The sequence below is a fragment of the Pollachius pollachius genome, assembly GCF_949987615.1.
Source record: "Pollachius pollachius genome assembly, chromosome: 9".
Taxonomy (NCBI): Eukaryota; Metazoa; Chordata; class Actinopteri; order Gadiformes; family Gadidae; genus Pollachius; species Pollachius pollachius.
In genome coordinates, this window is record NC_136942.1 from 7847766 (window position 1) to 7866064 (window position 18299).

The following is an 18299-nucleotide window of genomic DNA, read 5'->3' on the forward strand; positions in this document are numbered from 1 at the left end:
CGTGGCCTCCGGTGCAGCCCTGCACTTCAGCGGGGTGCGTGGGCTGGTTCAGGGGCCGACTGAAGGCGTGATAGCTCTGGGTCTCAGGGTCTCACTCCCTCCATGTATTGGGACGGCTGTGTAATGAGATACAGTGAGATGGAACTTTGTTGATCCCATACTGGGAGTTTGGCGTCACAGTAGAAAGTACAGGACAGTAGAAGAACTTTAAAAGATATTAAACATTACGATTAATGTAACAAATTTCATTTTTTTAATGAAATTTACAATTGTATCAAATTTCAAAAAACTATTTTACAAAACTAAAATTAAATAAATCTAAAAGTTAAAAAAAATATATATATAAAGAAAATAATATTTAATTTCATTCAAATTGATAAGAAAATACAAAAAAATGCCAGTTTATACACAATATGAGTGATAGCGATGTTACATACATGTATTTATGCCGGCCCCATTGCCTATCACCCCGTGCAGAGCTGCAGTCGTCAGCTGGTGACGGTGGACCTGAACCTAACCAACGCAGAGTTCATCCAGTTCAACTTCATGTACGGCTGCATGATCCCACCTAGCAACCGTAACCAGGGCGTGCTCCTGGAGTACAGCATGAACGGGGGCATCAACTGGCACCTTCTGACGGAGATCTTCTACGACCTCTACACCAAGCCAGGGTATGGAACAGTTCGGTTTCCATACTGATCAGGACGTGTAGCCAAAGCATGCTGTTATCTGTTAAGATGGAGGTCATCCCCGAAACTCTCTTTGTTAGTTTTTCAAAATCTAGACTTATTTTGAACTGTTTTGATTTTAGAAATACTTTTATGTTTTAATGCTTACTTCTGCATGTTCTCACTTATCATAATTCTTTCTAAAATTTTAACTGAAATAGACGTGTATAGATTTATTTGTACAGTTTGGACTGTAAGTGTGAAGCTGTTGAAGTGATCTTCACTACAAAATAATGCCTGAACTAAAGCGACGTCTCTTCGGTCGGCGTTCCAGGTTTGTCAACGTTCTGCTGCCCCCTGCTGCCCGCCAAGAGGGGGTGCGGGTGCGCTGGTGGCAGCCCCAGCACGAGGGCGCGGACCACAGCGACTGGGCACTGGACAACGTGCTGATCGCCGGCTCAGACACGCGGGCCCAGATCTCCGACACGTTCGGAGGAGTGGCCCTGCCCAACCACGAGAGGGCCGCCGCCGACGCCACGGCCTCCGGGAAGCCGGCCCCGCCCAGCGAGCCCGAAGAGAACCCCATAGGTACCAGACTGCCTGTGTGTGTGTGTGTGTGTGTGTGTGTGTGTGTGTGTGTGTGTGTGTGTGTGTGTGTGTTAGTGTAATACAAGGACGTCTTATTTTGACTGATTGATGATGTCGTTGTGATGAAGTAATTCAATTATGTTTAACCTAATATTTGAAATGGTCAATAATGAATTATGGATAAAGTAACATTCTTCCTACACTTGAACATTGTCTACCATTTATGCCTGACTTTTTCCTTTCTCTTCCTTTTTTCATTCTCTTTCTCTCTGTTCCTCGCCTTTGATCTCTCTCTCTCTCTCTCTCTCTCTCTCCCCCTCCCTCCCTCTCTCTCTCTCTCTCTCTCTCTCTCTCTTTCTCTCTCTCTCTCTCTCTCCCCCCCCCCCCCCCTCCCTCCCTCCCTCCCTCTCTCCACCAGTGAGCGACCACTGGCTGTTCTCTGACGAGTGCTCGGTAAAGCGTTTCTGCAGCTCTCCCGACGGCGTGATGGTGTGTGGCAGCGAGGACGGCCGCGAGGTCTATGCCGTCACACACGACATCGTCCCCGGCAAGGGCTGGGTCATGCAGTTCAAGGTGAAGGACCACCCTGATACCTGGTTACCGTAACAACGTCCCCATACCCCTAATGGGACCGCCACCCAAACTAGACTGGCTGTACAATTATGGATTGATGGCAACTCAAAAAAGCGTAAAAATCCATAGAATTTATAGACCAGTTCACTGTATGAGAAAGTAAAGGTTAAATGAGGGTGGAGGGAGCAAGGCGTTTTCATTAAGATAAGATTGTACTTTATTCATCCCAGACAGGACCTATGTATGTCACAGAAGAAAGCACAGGACTGTCCTTTGCTTTCTTCTTGACAAAGTACAAGTAACCTAGCCAGTGCTTGGCCCTTGATTCTATGAACATCCTTACTGTACAGACAGCGATATATTGTTTCTCTTTCTTCTGACGAATGTACTTATTTCAAGCCGCCTAGGATAAAAGCTTCTGCTAAATGCCCTGAGTGTGAATGTAAAAGTACAAAATGGGTATTTTTAATACATTTTAGCAGAACATCGTAAGTCGTAAATGTGAAAGCTGAATTTTGCTGCTTCCACCCGCCTGTCCCCCTGTCCCCCTGTCCCCCTGTCCTGTCCTCCTGTCATCCCGTCCTCCTGTCCCCCTGTCCTCTTGTCCCCCTGTCATCCCGTCCTCCTGTCCTCCTGTCCACCTGTCCCTCTGTCCTCCTGTCCCTGTGTCCTCCTGTCCCCCTGTCCTGTCCTCCTGTCATCCCGTCCTCCTGTCCCCCTGTCCTCTTGTCCCCCTGTCATCCCGTCCTCCTGTCCCCCTGTCTTCCTGTCCCCCTGTCCTCCTGTCCCCCCACAGATAGCGATGGGCTGTGTGGAGCCCGAGCGTCCCGCCGACCGCCAGGTCCACATCCAGTACTCGGTGGACTTCGGGGTGACCTGGAGGTACCTGGTCCCCCAGTGCCTGCCCGCAGACCCCCGCTGCGGGGGCCAGGTGTCCCAGCCCTCCGTCTTCTTCCCCGCCGAGGGCTGGAAGAGGGCCGTCTACTCGCTGCCCGACAGCCTGGCCGACACGTACGCTGCCCCACCTCGGTCCTCATACGGGATTACCTGTGTAGCTTGCATGCTAGAGCATACAGACATGTTTTGGTTTTTCAATCGATGTTTAATGGTACTTCGGGTGAACTGATACAATGACAGGTTGTTAGGCTTTCTGTAATCTCAGAAGTCTGACCTCAGATTCTAATTTTAAGTCTGATGGCAGAAAAGCTCAAATTTGTGGTGATTCACTTTATTTAGCTTCATAGAGTTTCGACCAGTCATGTTCCTTGAGGCAGGGATCATTAAGTGAGAAATTGGCAAACACAAACCCGTTCAGCTGTACTAAACTGTGAAAAAGTGTCTGGAAAGGATTTATATCAACACTGTATAGACTAACCAATTCAAAAGTACTCTTATTAAACTCCCCTTCTGAAGGCTCAATCCGCTTTAATTCGTTTCCTATATCTCCTTAACGAAAAAGGAAACAAGGCGTAAATCCGCCCCTTACATTGTGTGGTTTCCGGCCCAGGCTCTGTGCCATCTCCCCCCAGAACTTCTGCTATCATTTACTCTGACTGCTCGAGGTGACACAATTGGCAGTGTGCAGACCCAGATGACGTCGGGCTTTGAGTGATACCGTGTGTAGGATCTCACCCCGCCTCCGTCCTCCTCTGAGTTTCTTCTCCTTCTTCCTCCTCAGGGCGGTGCGGTTCCGCTTCTACCAGCAGCACTCGGACATGCAGTGGGCCGTGGAGAACTTCTACATCGGCCCGGCCTGTGAGGCCAACTGTGGGGGCCACGGGGACTGCCTGGACCAGCGCTGCCTCTGTGACCCGGGATTCACCGGACCCAACTGCTACGCCAGCTCCGCCCTCAAGGTGAACCACAACAGCCCCTTTATGTACTGGCCTTCTCTACGCTGAGCCGTGATCAGTTGGCTATATGTTCTTCACATGGCCCACGCCAAAAACATCCATTTTATATAGACGCTTCATAATCTATATAAGCGTATAGATTATGAAGTGTGTTTCTTCCATCCAAAGCGACTAACAACTAGGCAAGGTGACAGCCAGCTGGTCGGGAGCAGTTAGGGTGAGATGTCTGGTCAGAGACCTCGAGGATCCTCCAGCTAGGAGGAGCCGGAATCGAACTTGCAAACCTTCCGGTTACTAGTCAACCCGCTCTAGCTCCTGAGCTAGGCCAAATGATCAGAACCTAGGAGCAGCAATCGCTCAACATTACCCCTTGAGGCCTGGAAAAACTGGAATAGAATCCAATAGACGCTGCCCTCTTTGGCTCTCCCCTCCAGGCGTCTCTGAAGGAGCGGTTCGACTGGGAGGGCCACACGGCGGGGCCCCAGTGGCAGGTGCTGGAGGGGGGCCGGCCCTGCACAGACTGTGGGGTGCTGGTGGAGGGAACAGCCCTGTACTTCGGAGGAGCCGACGCCAGACAGGCAGTCACCGCTGACCTAGACCTGCGTGGAGCCAAGTCAGTACACTGCTCACGTAGTCTACGTTAGAGACTACCGTTGTCTCGTTCATCGTCTTGTGTATTGCTGTGAGCGTTGTCTAAGTTTGGGCTGGGATTCAAACTTCTTGTGTTGCCTGTGTAGGTTTGTTGAGTACTGGGCCAGGATCGGCAGTGAAGACAACATGACCATGTGTCACCGGCCGACCTGCCGCAGAGAGGGAGTGCTGCTGGACTACTCTACTGACGGAGGTGCTGTAAACAACATATATACCTCTACCTGCTTTATTGATATACAAGTAAAACACACTGTATCGCCAGATCATTTTCTTATTGTCAAAGCAGTGTAAAGTCTGTTTGTGTGGGGTTGTGCAGTTTAACTCATAGCATATTCTTGTTAAGAGTGACCCGTACCAATTAATCCGGTAATACATTGATTCATACCCAATCTGTACCTACCCAATAAGGGTCCGCCACCAATGATAGAATCACGCTATAAGCAGCCGATTTTACGCTTGTCCCTCGACTTCCCTCGAACCCCCTTCACCTGTGTGTGTACCGCAGGAGTGTCCTGGGCCCTTCTGCATGAGATGGACTACCTGAAGTACATATCGGTGAGGAGGGACTACATCGTGCTGCCGCAGGCCTCACTGACCAACGCCACGCGCCTGCGCTGGTGGCAGCCCTTCACCATCTCCTCCGGCCTGGCCTCGCCCACCCTGGAGAGAGCCCAGTGGGCCATAGACAACATCCTGGTGGGGGGGTCGGACATCAACCCCTCCATGCTGCTGGACACCTTCGATGACGGTAGGGTCTTCTCTATAAGGTGTCAGATTTTGCGTCGGCTTCCCTTGCTGTGAATACCATTTTGTATTCTGGGGAAAAGTTGGATTGCCTTAAGAGGGGACTGTGTTGCTCTAATTGGCATATTTTTAGCGTGTAATACTTATTTTTGAGTGTTATTGAATATAAATGAGCAATTTAGTCAATTGCACAGGTGACATTTCTAAAAGTATTCTGCTCCTTTTGTTACCATGAAGTTGAGGTAGAAATATCAATCGATATCAGAGAGAATCTGGAAACACTTTATCTTGACGTGTGCCTGGTCGTACCTTGAGTGTTTTTGTACATCAAAATAATCAAAAATTCCTTCTTCAGCGGGTAAACAACAAGGGGTGCCTCCCTTCTGTTTCTTGAGTTTTAGGATGAATCCTTTATGAATGGATGATGTCATAAGGACAGTGTTGATGCGTGTCTCCTTCTGGTCCACAGAGGGCGTGTCTCACGAGGAGAGCTGGAGCTTCTACCCCAACGCCGTGCGTACCGCCGGCTTCTGTGGGAACCCGTCCTTCCACCTGTACTGGCCCAACAAGAACCAGGACCACACACACAACATCCTGGCCACGCGGGAGCTCATCGTTCAGCCCGGATACATCCTGCAGTTCAAGGTACGCTCCCGCAGGATCATAGAGACGCAATCCACTTTCACTTAAAACAATGTTTTCTATTTTAAGTGGCTACTTTTATATGGGTAGCAAATACCGCATAAAATATGTTACATAAAACAGAAGCTAAACACATCAATGCCACACAAAATCCCATTCATATGTGACCCCAAAGCTTGCAGATCAGCCTAAATCTATTTAGATATAAAAATCTCAAAATGCATATATATTCTATATATATATTTGTATATATTTATATTATATTTTATTCATGTAGTTAAGTTTGTCTTGTTCAGTGTCCAGAAGGAGCCAGTTTTTTTTATGAATAACACACTTGGAATTTGACATGCATTGGGGATCAAAGTTTGGGTAACAAGTCAGAAACATCAGCAAAACATGTGTGTGTTTGATCTCACAAGCGGTGCTGCGGTTTCTTGACACCGGGGGCTTGTGGTTTCAGATCGTGGTGGGCTGCGAGGCGGACACCTGTGAAGACCATCATTCCGTCCTGCTGCAGTACAGGAAGGATGCCAGGTGAGAGACCAGCACGGCTCCAGGACCCACAGTGGTCCACCGCTATCGGACATGTAGAAGCTTGTAACCTCCGTCTCCTCCCACCCCAAGGTCTGACTCGTGGCAGCTGGTGCAGTCCGAGTGCCTGCCCTCCTCGGTCAACAACGTGGGCTGCTCTCCCTTCCAGTTCCACGAGTCCACCATCTACAGCCCCGTCAACAGCTCCACCTGGACCCGGGTCACCGTGCAGCTGCCCGACCACGTCTCCTCTGGGTGAGCAGAACCGTTGACCACCGCCAGAGGAAAGAAGCCAGAGAGCCCACGCTAGATTAAATGACTTAATTTAGTGCACAAGGCTAAAATTAAAGTATAAACAAGCATACATGACACATAGCCACAATCTTGGCTACGTTGACTGCTTGAGCCACTGCTAGGGCTTTTGGTGAACATACATGGCATAAATGACTCACACATGTCTGCTGCCATGATCAACTTCCCTGGCTCAATCCAAGTTTGCCTCTCTCTCTCTCACTCTCTGTCTGTCTCTCGACCTCAGGGCCACCCAGTTCCGCTGGATCCAGAAGGAGGGGCAGGGGGAGCGCCACAGCTGGGGTGTGGACCACGTGTACATCGGGGAGGCCTGCCCCGGCCTCTGCAGCGGCCACGGCTACTGCACCAGCGGGCTGGTCTGCATCTGCGACGAGGGATACCACGGTGGGCTGCCAAACCACAGCTAGGATGTATCACTTGTTTCTCTGTTGAGGCCTTCGGTAGACATGTGACCCAAAGGGTTTAAAGGGAGTTGAGTCTGACAGGTGTTATTCATGGCATTATCTTGGGAACTTTCTAGGCTCTGAATATTACAGAATTCTCTGTCTACAATATGATACTAATATGTATACATAAATAAATGCTTTCAACTATAATTTGCGGGACATATACTGCAATATTGGCCTTAAGATAAAGTGTTTCATACAGCAACCCATGGTTTAAAAAGCAGTGTATTGCTGTCGTTGTATGTTATTGCTAAATCCTTAAACTAAAAAGGGTCACAATGTAGTTGCAAATGCAAAGACACAGCTGGAAGGAAATTAATTATGTTAAACACACAATCAAAGAACATCTCCACCTCCTACACCCCCAACATCTCACTCTCGTCCTCCCCTTCTTCTCTCCTCTCATTGGCCCGTTCCCCGCTTCCCTCCCCCACAGGCGACGACTGCTCCCTGTCCGGCCGTGACCTGCCCAGCTCCATCAAGGACAACTTTGAGTCGGGGAGCGTGTCCCCGGAGAGCTGGCAGCTGATCCAGGGCGGCGGCGTGGGCAGCGGCTGCGGCCAGCTGTCCCCGCACGCCCACGGCGACTCGCTCTACTTCAGCGGCTGCAAGATGAGGCAGGCGGTCACCCGGCCGCTGGACCTCACGAGAGCCAGGTACAGGTACTGCCAGCCCCCGCGTCCCTGCACTCCGCTAGACGTTGTGTGACCGCTTAGAGGTGCTGTAAGCGATGCTGTCGTTTTTTTTTTTTGTTCAACTTCCTGTCTTGCAGGAAGTTAGCTCACTTTGTTTGCAGTTCAAGCCCTCCTCCCTCCGACCAGCGTCACAACACGAACACGGGTCTTGCAGGGCTCTCGTCAAATTTCCTTCTGGCCGATTTATTTTATTTTTTCTTGTATTTATCTTATTTTTTTTAGCTGGCGTGTTAAATCATGTAAGTGTTCCTGGGAGAGCTGGCATCTTTAGCTTCTTCCAGCTCTACCAATGTCAGTCAACACTGAAGTCCTGCTGCCTGCCCTTGTATGGCCAGAGGACCGCCTCTTTTTGTTGTTCTCTCTCCTGATTGGATTATTTGGAACAGGTTACCAGAAAAATATATATTTTTACTGAAAACCGGAGTGACCGAAAACTCAATATCAGTCTGAATATAGAGCTATTTAACACTTATTTTAACAAACAATTATCACTTACAGTGCCTTTAAATGTGATTAATCTCAAAGAAAATAACATCATCCTTACTTGTTTTACGAAAGCAACCAAACCGTTTTCTAACGGACTGTTGTAGGCTCGGTCCATCGTGGGTTTGTGAAATTATATAACTGAGCTTGGATCCTTGAATCCAAGGAAAATGTTTGTCTTGCCACAAACTTTGTTTGTCGATGTAAAAACCGTCTACCAGCTAAGCACACTAACTTCCTTGCCATCCTGTCCCAAGTATTGACAAAGACATCTGCTGTCTGTTTCCTATACCCAGTGTTTCCCCTATATGCATGCTGGATTGTCAGCGCCACTGCAAAAAAATACAATAAATAAATAATAATAATAATAATAATTGCAAAAAAAAAATAAAAGTAAAAAAAGTATTCTGCCAAGTTCAAGGCACATTTGCACAATGATCAGGTCTCAGCAGATACCTTGACTCTGTTGGTTGTTATGTCATATTTGGAAGCTCAATCTATACATTTTTCTCCAAAAAATCGAACCAGAAGTAACCATTTAAAGGGTTATTTTTCAAAATTTTCCTCCGGGGAGGACATGCCCCCGGACCCCCTAGCGTTGCTAGGTTACCAACTCACAGCACCACTGCCACAAAGAATCTAGGGGAAACACTGATATACCGATTACAGAACTTGCATGGTACTCTTGATGTTTCTACTAATGAACTGATTGCATCCATTGTAACTCATTGTACGTCTAACGCCCACCTCAGCATAGCCCACAGGCTGTACCTCACCGCTGCTGTTCCTCACGTCCTCTCCCCTCTCTGTCTCCACAGTAAGATCATGTTTGTGCTGCAGATCGGCAGCGCGGCCCAGACGGACAGCTGCAACGTAGCGCTTGACCGCTCGGACACGGTGGACCGGGCCGTGCTGCTGCAGTACAGCGTCAACAGCGGCGTCAGCTGGCACGTGGTAGCCCAGCACCAGCCCAAGGACTTCATCAAGGCCCAGCGGGTGTCCTACAACATCCCCCTGTGAGTGGAGGGACCCCGGCACCCAGTTAGAGAGACCGATGGAGAGCCACAGGGAGGGGGAGAGAGAGAGAGAGAGAGAGAGAGAGAGAGAGAGAGAGAGAGAGAGAGAGAGAGAGAGAGAGAGAGAGAGAGAGACAGAGAGAGAGAGACAGAGACAGAGACAGAGACGAGGAGGTTAATTTTTGCAAGCCTTGGGGTGTCAGGAACCCTTTTGGTCGGGTGGCAGAGCCATGAATGATTGTATTACTTGAAATAGTTTAAGAAGAGCCAAAATTATAACCTTCAATCTTTTCAGTGAGTTTATTCATTCATCCAATCACTGGAAGAGCCGAGTAGGGCTCTAGAACCACAGGCCTAGAAGGCGCCTGGAAGGGGCCTAGAGGGGCCTGGAAGGGGCCAAGAGGAGCCTGGAAGGGGCCTAGAGGGGCCTGGAAGGGGCCTAGAGAGGCCTGGAAGGGGCCAAGAGGAGCCTGGAAGGGGCCTAGAGGGGCCTGGAAGGGGCCAAGAGAGGCCTGGAAAGGGGCCAAGAGGAGCCTGAAAGGGGCCTAGAAGGGGCCTAGAGAGGCCTGGAAGGGGTGGACTACAAGAAATACACATCAAACATAAAACATAAGCCAGGGGTTGATTTAGGATTTATGGCCAACTCATGAATAACCAATGAAAGTACCTGAACCCACCATGCCTTTCAAATGGACACACATTATATTCACGCTCACTTTCTGTAATAACGATGTGACCCACTCCTCTCTCCTCCATCTATCATCTCTCCTCATCCTGGTTGCTAATGCTGTGGCTCTGGGCCGCGTCTCCCCCCAGAGAGGCCAGGGTGAAGGGGGTGATGCTGCGCTGGTGGCAGGCGCGTCACGCCGGGGCCGGGAGAGACCAGTGGGCCTTGGACCACGTGGAAGTCGTTCTGTGAGTACCCAATACCCCAGGAGGTCCCCCCCCCCCCGTACGTACCCCTCTGCTCCCCTGGCCTACCCGGGACCCCCTGGCCACACCCCTCCCCACCTGGGCGGGGCCTGGCCAGCAGCCTAGTCCCACCAGCTCGAGCGAATAGATCAGAAACGGGGAGCTCCCATTGGTTGTCCTCCGCGCGGCCGGCCGCAGATCGCTGCCTGCAGCCGCCGAACAGTGAGTGTTGTGAGGTCGCTCTGTTGAGGTCAAAGAGGCAAAGGATCGTACAGTTTAGTGCTGCTCTGTGTGTGGATGGCTGCTTCGCATACAGCTGCCCTCAGCAATGTGGTATTTCTGCAAAGTGTTGCACAGTGTATCTCCAATTTGTGCATAGAACACAGACTGGTGCATCAATTGTAATCGAGTCGGAAGCAATTCCCGTCAAACGTGGTAGAAATTCTAATTAAATGGATGCCTTCAGCCCTCAGTCAAATTGGAGATACAATTTGCTTGTGGGATGCCACGGATGTGCCATGTATCTGCATATCTACATCATCACACTAACTATCCATAATCTTTACATGACGACACCGTAGGGCATTCTGAATGCATTCCCCTGCATGTGGCTGTGGGTATCAGAGCAATGTTTTATTCATGTTCGTACATCCGGGCTTGTGCCCAATGCATTCCAAATGCTTCATCAAGCCATGTGATACACCCAGCCGCCAGTGAAGCGACACAGACTATTTGCAGAGCTGCACACAGACACTGACACAGATGTCTCGCTCAAATAGACCCACACAGGCAGAACCATAACACAATGCTCCGTGAGGGCCAAAGCTGAGCTGCCCTGCCCCACGACCTCTCTATCTCGCTCTCTCGCTCTATTGCGCTCTCACTCTCACTCTCGCTCTCTTGAGCTTTCTCCTTCTCGCCTGATTCTCACTCTCGCTCGCATTCTGGCTCTATCTCTTGCTCTCTCTCTCTCTCTCTCTCTCTCTCTCTCTCTCTCTCTCTCTCTCTCGCGTGCTTTCTCTCACTTTCCCTCGCTCTCTCTCGCTCTGTCTCGCTCTCCCTCCCTTTCCCTCACATGATTTTCAACCACTGCTGAAAAGGGAGCGTGTCTCCTCACTCTTCTGTGTTTCTTGTTTTCTCTCTCTGTTCACCACTCCTCCTCTCACTCCCGCTCCCTGCTCCACCTTTTCTCTCGCGGTCCCCTCCCTGCTTGTGACACCACCTGGGTTGATCATGTGGTCACCCGCTGGTCATTTGACCTCACTTTGCTCGCCCTCCTTCCATGGTCCGCCATTTTACTCGATACTCTTCTCCCATGCCCTTCCTCCCTTCTTCCCTTCCTTCCTTCCCTACTACCTTCTCTCCAACACTGGCCACCGATGGATGGAGCTGCCGCATCTCCTCTTCCCTCTCTTCCCTCTCTTCCTCCACCTGGGATGGTGTCTGATGTTCTCTCCGTGTCTTCACTGTCCACTCTCATGCTCCTCCCCTTTCACTGGTCCCTTGTGCTTTTCTACCCTTTCCTTATCCTTATGTTTTCCAACTTGTCTGTCTTTCACTCTCTCTTTCTTCTTTCTCTCCCTCCATCACAATATCTTTCTATCTCTCTCTTTCTTTCTATTTTCTCTCTCAATCTCTCTATCTCTTGCTCTCTCTCTCTCCATCACCGTCTCTTTATCCCTCTCTCTCCTTCACCATCTCTCTCCATCACCATCTCTCTCTCCATCACCATCACTTTATCACTCTCTCTCCATCTCTCTCTCTCTCTCTCTCTCACCATCTCTTTATATCTCTCTCTATCTCTCTCTCTCCATCACCATCTCTTTATATCTCTCTCTCTCCATCACCATCTCTTTATATCTCTCTCTCTCCATCACCATCTCTTTATATCTCTCTCTCTCCATCACCATCTCTTTATATCTCTCTCTCCATCACCATCTCTCTCCTCCTTGTCTGTGATACTGGCTCTTTCTCCTTTGACCGTCTCTCTCTCCTCTCCCCTCTCTCTCTGGGCCCCTGCCCTCCCTGCCACCCCGGTCCAACCCCCCAGGCCTGGGTCTCTGCCCCCCCTGACCTTTCTGCGAGACAGCTGCCCCCTCCACCTCCTGCCCCGCCCCTCTTGCCCTCTAACCTCTGCTCTCTTCTGTATTCTGCTCCCTCTGGCATGGCTGTAGCGTCAGGTAAGTTCTCCGCCTCCCCCTGAATGCAGCCCCCCCCTCCCTCCCCTCCCCCCTCCCCCCTCCCCCCACCCAACTCCAACATCGACCAACACCCACCGACCCAGTCCACCATCCATCCATCCACCTAACCCCACCACCACCACCCTCCTCTGAACCCATCGCACTGCGAAGCGCTCCTCCCTCTTGCTTACCCCCACACCACCAAGTCACCACCAGCAGCACCACCACCACCACTACCACCACTATCCTCTGTATATATCGTCCTGCTGTCGCCATACCACCAGCCCCATACTCTAGGCATGTGGGTTCCAACCTGTTGGCCTGTGACTCCATTTCTAGCTCTGAAAATGTTTGCGCCCTCGACTTTTACTATCGTTTAAAATCAATGTCCCGGTGGGCATAATCACATTGCTCTACTGCACACTAAGTGCTTGCTCAAGGCTATCAATCACTAGGCAGTCCGTTCAGATATATCATCTATGAGACAAAAATGTATCGTCACATATCAATAGCTAAGCAGCTATCCCTGTGAACCCAGGTCCATGTCGGGGGACCCAAAGTGGGGTCATGACCCACAGGTTGGAAACCACTGTTCCACACTGTCACATCAGTCCGCTCTCAGGCTATAGGCAGGCCAGCACAGGAAACACAAACACACCGACGATATATTTAGACTAACTCCAAAGCTCAAGAATTAACAAAGAGTTAACAAACATTAACATTAACAAGAGTTAATAAATATCCATCTGGCTACACACCTGAACTCGACATTAGGTTTCAAAATTCAATTTTGTTGTTGTCATTGCTATGCTGATGTATCAACACTGAAACAACTTCAATTGTTGTGTTTGCGTGTGTATATGTGTGATGTAATCTGTCACTATTTCAATGTTTGTTGGCGGCTCACAAGAACATTTTACCGTAGCGTAAATTAAGCGATAGCTGCCTGGGAAATCAAAACCCAGCATTAACATGGATCCAGCACTGACATTAGTAACGTCCTACCGACATCCTACTGAGATCATACTGACATACTACTGACGTACAACTAGCATACCATACCAGTAACATACAACTGACATACAACAAGCATACTAGTGAAATAGTCAGACATACCACTGACATACAACTAGCATACTACTGACATACTACTAGCGTACTACTGACATACTAAAAGTCTACCACTATCATACCACTAACCACTGACTTACTACTGACACACTACTGAAATAATACTGACAAACTACTAACACACCACTAAAATACTACTAGCATGCTACTAGCGTACCAATGACATACAACTAGCGTGCCAGTGCCCCCATACTAGAGCCCGGTGGGCGTCCCTGCATGGCTCTGTGTGGACCCACTACTGCGCCATGCCTCCATCCTCCTCCACTAAGGCTGTCAAGAGGCTAGGCCTTGACCCCCAGCCAGGGAGCCCCCAGCACAGCCCCCCAACACACGGCCACCTGCCATCGACAAGCACACACACACACATACACCGAGAAACACACAGGCCCACACACACACACGCACACACACACATGCAGAAACACGCAGGCACACGCACATACACACGCACTCACACATGCGGGAACACGCGGGCCCACACACGCATGCACAGAATCGCAGGCGTCCCACTTTGACCAGTTCCAATCCCTTCCATCTGCCGTTCACACATCCACTTTCACAACCCCACCCGCCCACGCTAACCCCACCACCACCACCACCACCACCACCCCTACCACACACACACACACACAAACAGCTCTCCAGCCCCCCCCCCCCATCAACCAGCCCACCGCCCACCCGCCCACCACCCGCCCCCGCTTCGCAGAGATCCCTGCCTGCCCTGGCTGCACTCCTGGCTCACTGGCACCGCCCTGCTGGATGGAAGAAGCAAATGAACAGGCTAAGCAAGAGCGATCTTTGCAGCTTCTCTTCTCTGTTTGTCTCTCGGTTTTTGGAGTCCCCCCTCTGTCTCCATCCCACTCTGTCTCTCTCTCTCTTTCTGTTTGGCTGTTTTTTCCAACTCTGTCACCCCCACCACCGCCCCATTGTCTGACATAGACGTCCTCGTCCCATGTGTGTCTCGTCCCGTGATATGTGGGTCTGTTTTCCCACCGTAGGAGATGTTTCCTAGCTACCTAGATAACCACACTCAACCACGTTCGGCTGCCTCTCATATCGTCTGCACCCCGTGTAGAGTAGCGCCTTGGTGGCTCCAGTGTTATTTACTCTCCAAGCCCCCCATAGCCCCCCTATCCCCCCCAGCCCGGTCAAACTAACCATACCAGTGTGTTGAGTGTGTGTGTGTGTGAGGTCACGGTTGTAACCCTAATGCACTGTTGTCCGGCATGGACTCTGCTGAATGGCAGCTGCAGCTGGGCAAATGTGACTAGGAAGTGGGTGCGTGTGTGCGTGCGTGTGTGTGCGCATGAGAAGGCCTGGTGATCTTCACTTGCTCACTAATGCTTAATCCCGTTCTCTTCTCTCTTTTTTTTTGCCCTCTGTTTCCCGCTCTTTTGTCTCACTGTCTTTGCATCCCTGTAGCACGCGCAAGCAAACCTACATGATGAACTTTGCCAGACAGACCGGCCTGCGTCACTACTACAGCCGTAAGAGGCGGGCACTGCGACTGCATGCCTAGGCCTGTGCTGAGAAAGGGATTGGCTTCCTCTGACGTGCCAATCACACTCCATCCTCCCGTTCCCCCTGACAACACGTTGCCCTGTCGAGTCCCAGCCGCAAGTGGATTCCAGTCAGCCTTAGACCAACCTACCCTACCCTACCCTACCTACCTACTACCGACCTACCTATCCATCCATTCTAAGGAACTGGTCATTCATTTGGTTTACACTGCAGCCGATCAAGGCCTTCCCCAAACACACGCATTTGGCGGGAAGATTTGGAAGGAAGGAGCGGCAAAGGCAGCCATTTTGTTATTATGGATTCTTTGTTTTGGTCGTTTTATTTTTTTGATTCATGGACCTTTGCGGTATCTGGTTGTTTTATAATGATTTGCTGTTGGTTGTTCTGATTCCTGTTCCCAGTTGTGAAGCCACCTCCGCTGGCTCTGTCCCTTGTCACACCCCAACTCCCTCCTCCTCCTCCTCCTCCTCCTCCCCCTCCATCACCCCCACGCCTCCTCCACCACCACCTCCTCCACCACCACCTCCTCCTCCGCGTCCTCTTGCCACACTGTGAAGCCCCAGCGATATTAAACGAGACGTCGGCCCGATCGGAGGGCCGCCGCCCGCCCCCCGCAGCTCCACCGAGCCGCCCGCCCAGGAGAGAGGACCCCGCGCCGAACCATGACCCCCACCGACACCTCCACCCCCCCCAAACCAGGACCAGTATGCCGGGAGCAAGACCCCACCGCCCCGATACGATACAGACCCTGACCAGGAGGAGGCTACGCGGCTAGCCGAAGACGCTAACGGATTAAACAAAAAGAAAGAGGAAAAAAAAAAGTCAAAAAAAAAAAAAAAAGCTAAAGAAACGAGTACGGTGTTGTTGCTGTTCTATGTGTCCGTGGGTTCAGTTTGTGATGAGTTGACTGTGCTGTTGCGTTTCCATTCGTTTGTTCGTTTTCTACTAATTCATCTACTTTGATGGGAGGGGAGGGAGGGGGAGGGAGGGGGGAGGGAGAGGTGGGGTTGCTGGGCTCTGTTCTCTGTTCCTTGTTCACGCTAGATGGATGGAGGTAGGGGAGGGGGAGGGGGGCGGGGGGGGCCCGATGCGACCTCTCCCCCCCCCCCCCTTCCCCCCACCTGACCTCCCCCGAGGGGACGAACCGGATGGACGATTCACGAGAGAGAGGAGAAGAGTTCAAAGAAAAACAAGAAGGAAAAAATAAAAGACTGAATATTGTTTTTGTTTTTCTATTTTTTTTTTTTATATATGTTGGTTCCCGAAAAATACAGATATTTATGGTAAATGGCTCTCCACGTAACCTATTTAAAATGCACTGTGCGTGAAAAACCTGTATGTTATTTTCCAGTGTTAAGTTATTAGGCGGTCGTGTCAAGACTGTGACATCTCTCCCCTCTCTCTCTTTTTCTCTTGTGCTGTTTCCCGACCCCACCTCTCTCTCTCTGCCAATTTCTGATACCTGGAGGTGAGGTTCTGTTCGTGTTGTTTTTGAAGTCTGTGTAATATGGACCCTCTGCCCTCAGTGTAACTCCAGTATAGCAACAATCTCCTGTATATATATATCTATATCCACTATGGGGAGACCCAGCAGCCTTATAAAAGGGAAAATAAAGAACTGCCCAAACCTCATACTGTATACACTGACCCAGCCCTGTCTACTGTGTGTGTGTGTGTGTGTGTGTGTGTGTGTGTTGTCCTTTTTTTAGAGGTTATGACATATGCTTTCTCTGACTTAAGCGTGCTTAGAAGTGCTCGTGTGTGTGTGGGTCAAAAAATAGCAAAGATCAGGCAGTATATACTGTATTTAATGAAATATTTATTTGTCATGTTGAAATATGAAAACTGCTTCATACACTCATCATTTATCTACTGGACACATTGAAAACTGCCTCGGTTTTGTAAGACCGGGCACATTCACTGAGTCGGTTGAGTAGAGACACTCAACTCCGCCGGCCGTCAACACTAAACATTGTTGAGTCGAACACAGAAAGACATTGGCTCTCGAGTCCATCATCTCCAAAAAAAAATCCCGTCTTAAAAACACATGCATTGTAACGCGTCAGTAAAAACAGACGCTATTCACAAACGCACCACCGCCAAACCCAGCAGCACCGCGGCCGGCGTGAGCACCAGATATCGGTACGGGGCGACCAGGGGTGCGGCGTTGCAATAGGGCCAGGGGCAGCACTTGAAGCTCAGGACGTACTCCGTCCCTTTGAGGCGGATGACGCGCACTCGGTAGCAGGTCTCATTCTCCATGCAGCCGCGGATAGTCAGCGCGCTGCGGTTGCCGTAGTGACCGACACCCTTGAAGCAGAACTCGCGGTGGGGGCACGCGGTGACCACCAGCTCGGACTCGGATTCCTGCTCCCGGTCCTGCAGGGGGCTGTAGAAGCAGCGTAGGTTGTCGCACCGCATGGGGGCTGGGAGCAACCACACACACAGCAGGGCGACCCTCAGCGCCGAGGACACTCGCAGCCTACAGGGGGAGGAAGGAGAGGAACAGCTGGCTTTGAAGAGAGAAGTCCAGTCGACTCGGATAGAAATGTATTGGGTAACTCCTGACATGGCCGGTTTGGAGTTACTTGTTCACTCCCTGCTTGGGGTTCAGATAGTTGATGGTGAAACCCTATGGCTATAGATTATATATGTGTAGATTAAGTCCCGGTCTACGTTAATGCTGGAGCACAGGTGTTCAGCATATTCATTGATGAAGGCAGCCCTACATGCTCCTGCTGGGAAATAAAATAATTTGCTGCCATCATTCAACAGCACAAAATTGACATGGCATCTCACCCGCTCATTCTACTGTTTAAAATTGAACCCCCACAATAATACACACAGGTGTCCAGTCTGAGCTCATGTTGGATGAAGGACATACATCGACTCTCTAAAGGCCACACCTTCTGAACTCAGACACACCTGCAGGTGAATTGGGTGCAGTTTAACCAATCAAAGATGGGTTCTGTAATGCCTACCTTTATTGTGTGTCTGTGCTACAAGACAAGGAATGCCAACATTTGTAATATAATTTAATTGCATTTACCAGGAAAATGGTTAACAAGCCATCTTTACCTCTCTGGATTACAATAAGCACCACAAAGCATACACTAACTTACAGATTTTCAAATATTTTCATGACTTAATGAAGACATTAGATTCATTTTACAACAGTGCGTGTTTCTAGGCGAAGTCAAGAGAGCGTCCTTGGATAAGAGACTCCTCTTCTAGGGGGAAGTCATTAAATCAATGTATCAAAGAAGTCACCCCTCGTGTGGCCCCTCGATGACGTATAATTGATGCACGAATCCGAGGGCACCTCGGCGATGACGTTCCTCGTCAAGTTCCCA

At 50.1% G+C, this 18299-nt stretch overlaps 2 protein-coding genes across 2 annotated transcripts in view; one reads left to right on the forward strand and one right to left on the reverse strand.

Moving 5' to 3' along the window:
- reln (reelin) overlaps positions 1–15467 on the forward strand; it is a 104082-nt gene extending 88615 nt beyond the window's left edge. Inside the window, 17 exon segments of the mRNA XM_079742684.1 lie at positions 1–34; positions 478–671; positions 1003–1256; positions 1675–1829; positions 2626–2840; positions 3508–3685; positions 4117–4295; positions 4420–4526; positions 4839–5081; positions 5547–5722; positions 6180–6253; positions 6344–6505; positions 6789–6946; positions 7445–7664; positions 9005–9202; positions 10019–10117; positions 14848–15467. The exon segment at positions 1–34 is cut by the window's left edge and continues 144 nt beyond it. Coding sequence (XP_079598810.1) covers positions 1–34; positions 478–671; positions 1003–1256; positions 1675–1829; positions 2626–2840; positions 3508–3685; positions 4117–4295; positions 4420–4526; positions 4839–5081; positions 5547–5722; positions 6180–6253; positions 6344–6505; positions 6789–6946; positions 7445–7664; positions 9005–9202; positions 10019–10117; positions 14848–14944 — 2743 coding nt within the window. The 3' untranslated portion in view covers positions 14945–15467.
- A 1561-nt stretch (positions 15468–17028) lies between these two features.
- Positions 17029–17828, reverse strand: bncr (bouncer; the record flags this gene model as incomplete). The annotated part of the gene is made up of 2 exons (XM_079742796.1): positions 17029–17428; positions 17746–17828. The coding sequence occupies 2 exons, from the start codon at positions 17826–17828 to the stop codon at positions 17029–17031; spliced, it is 483 nt and encodes a 160-aa protein (XP_079598922.1).
- Positions 17829–18299: the final 471 nt, after the last annotated feature.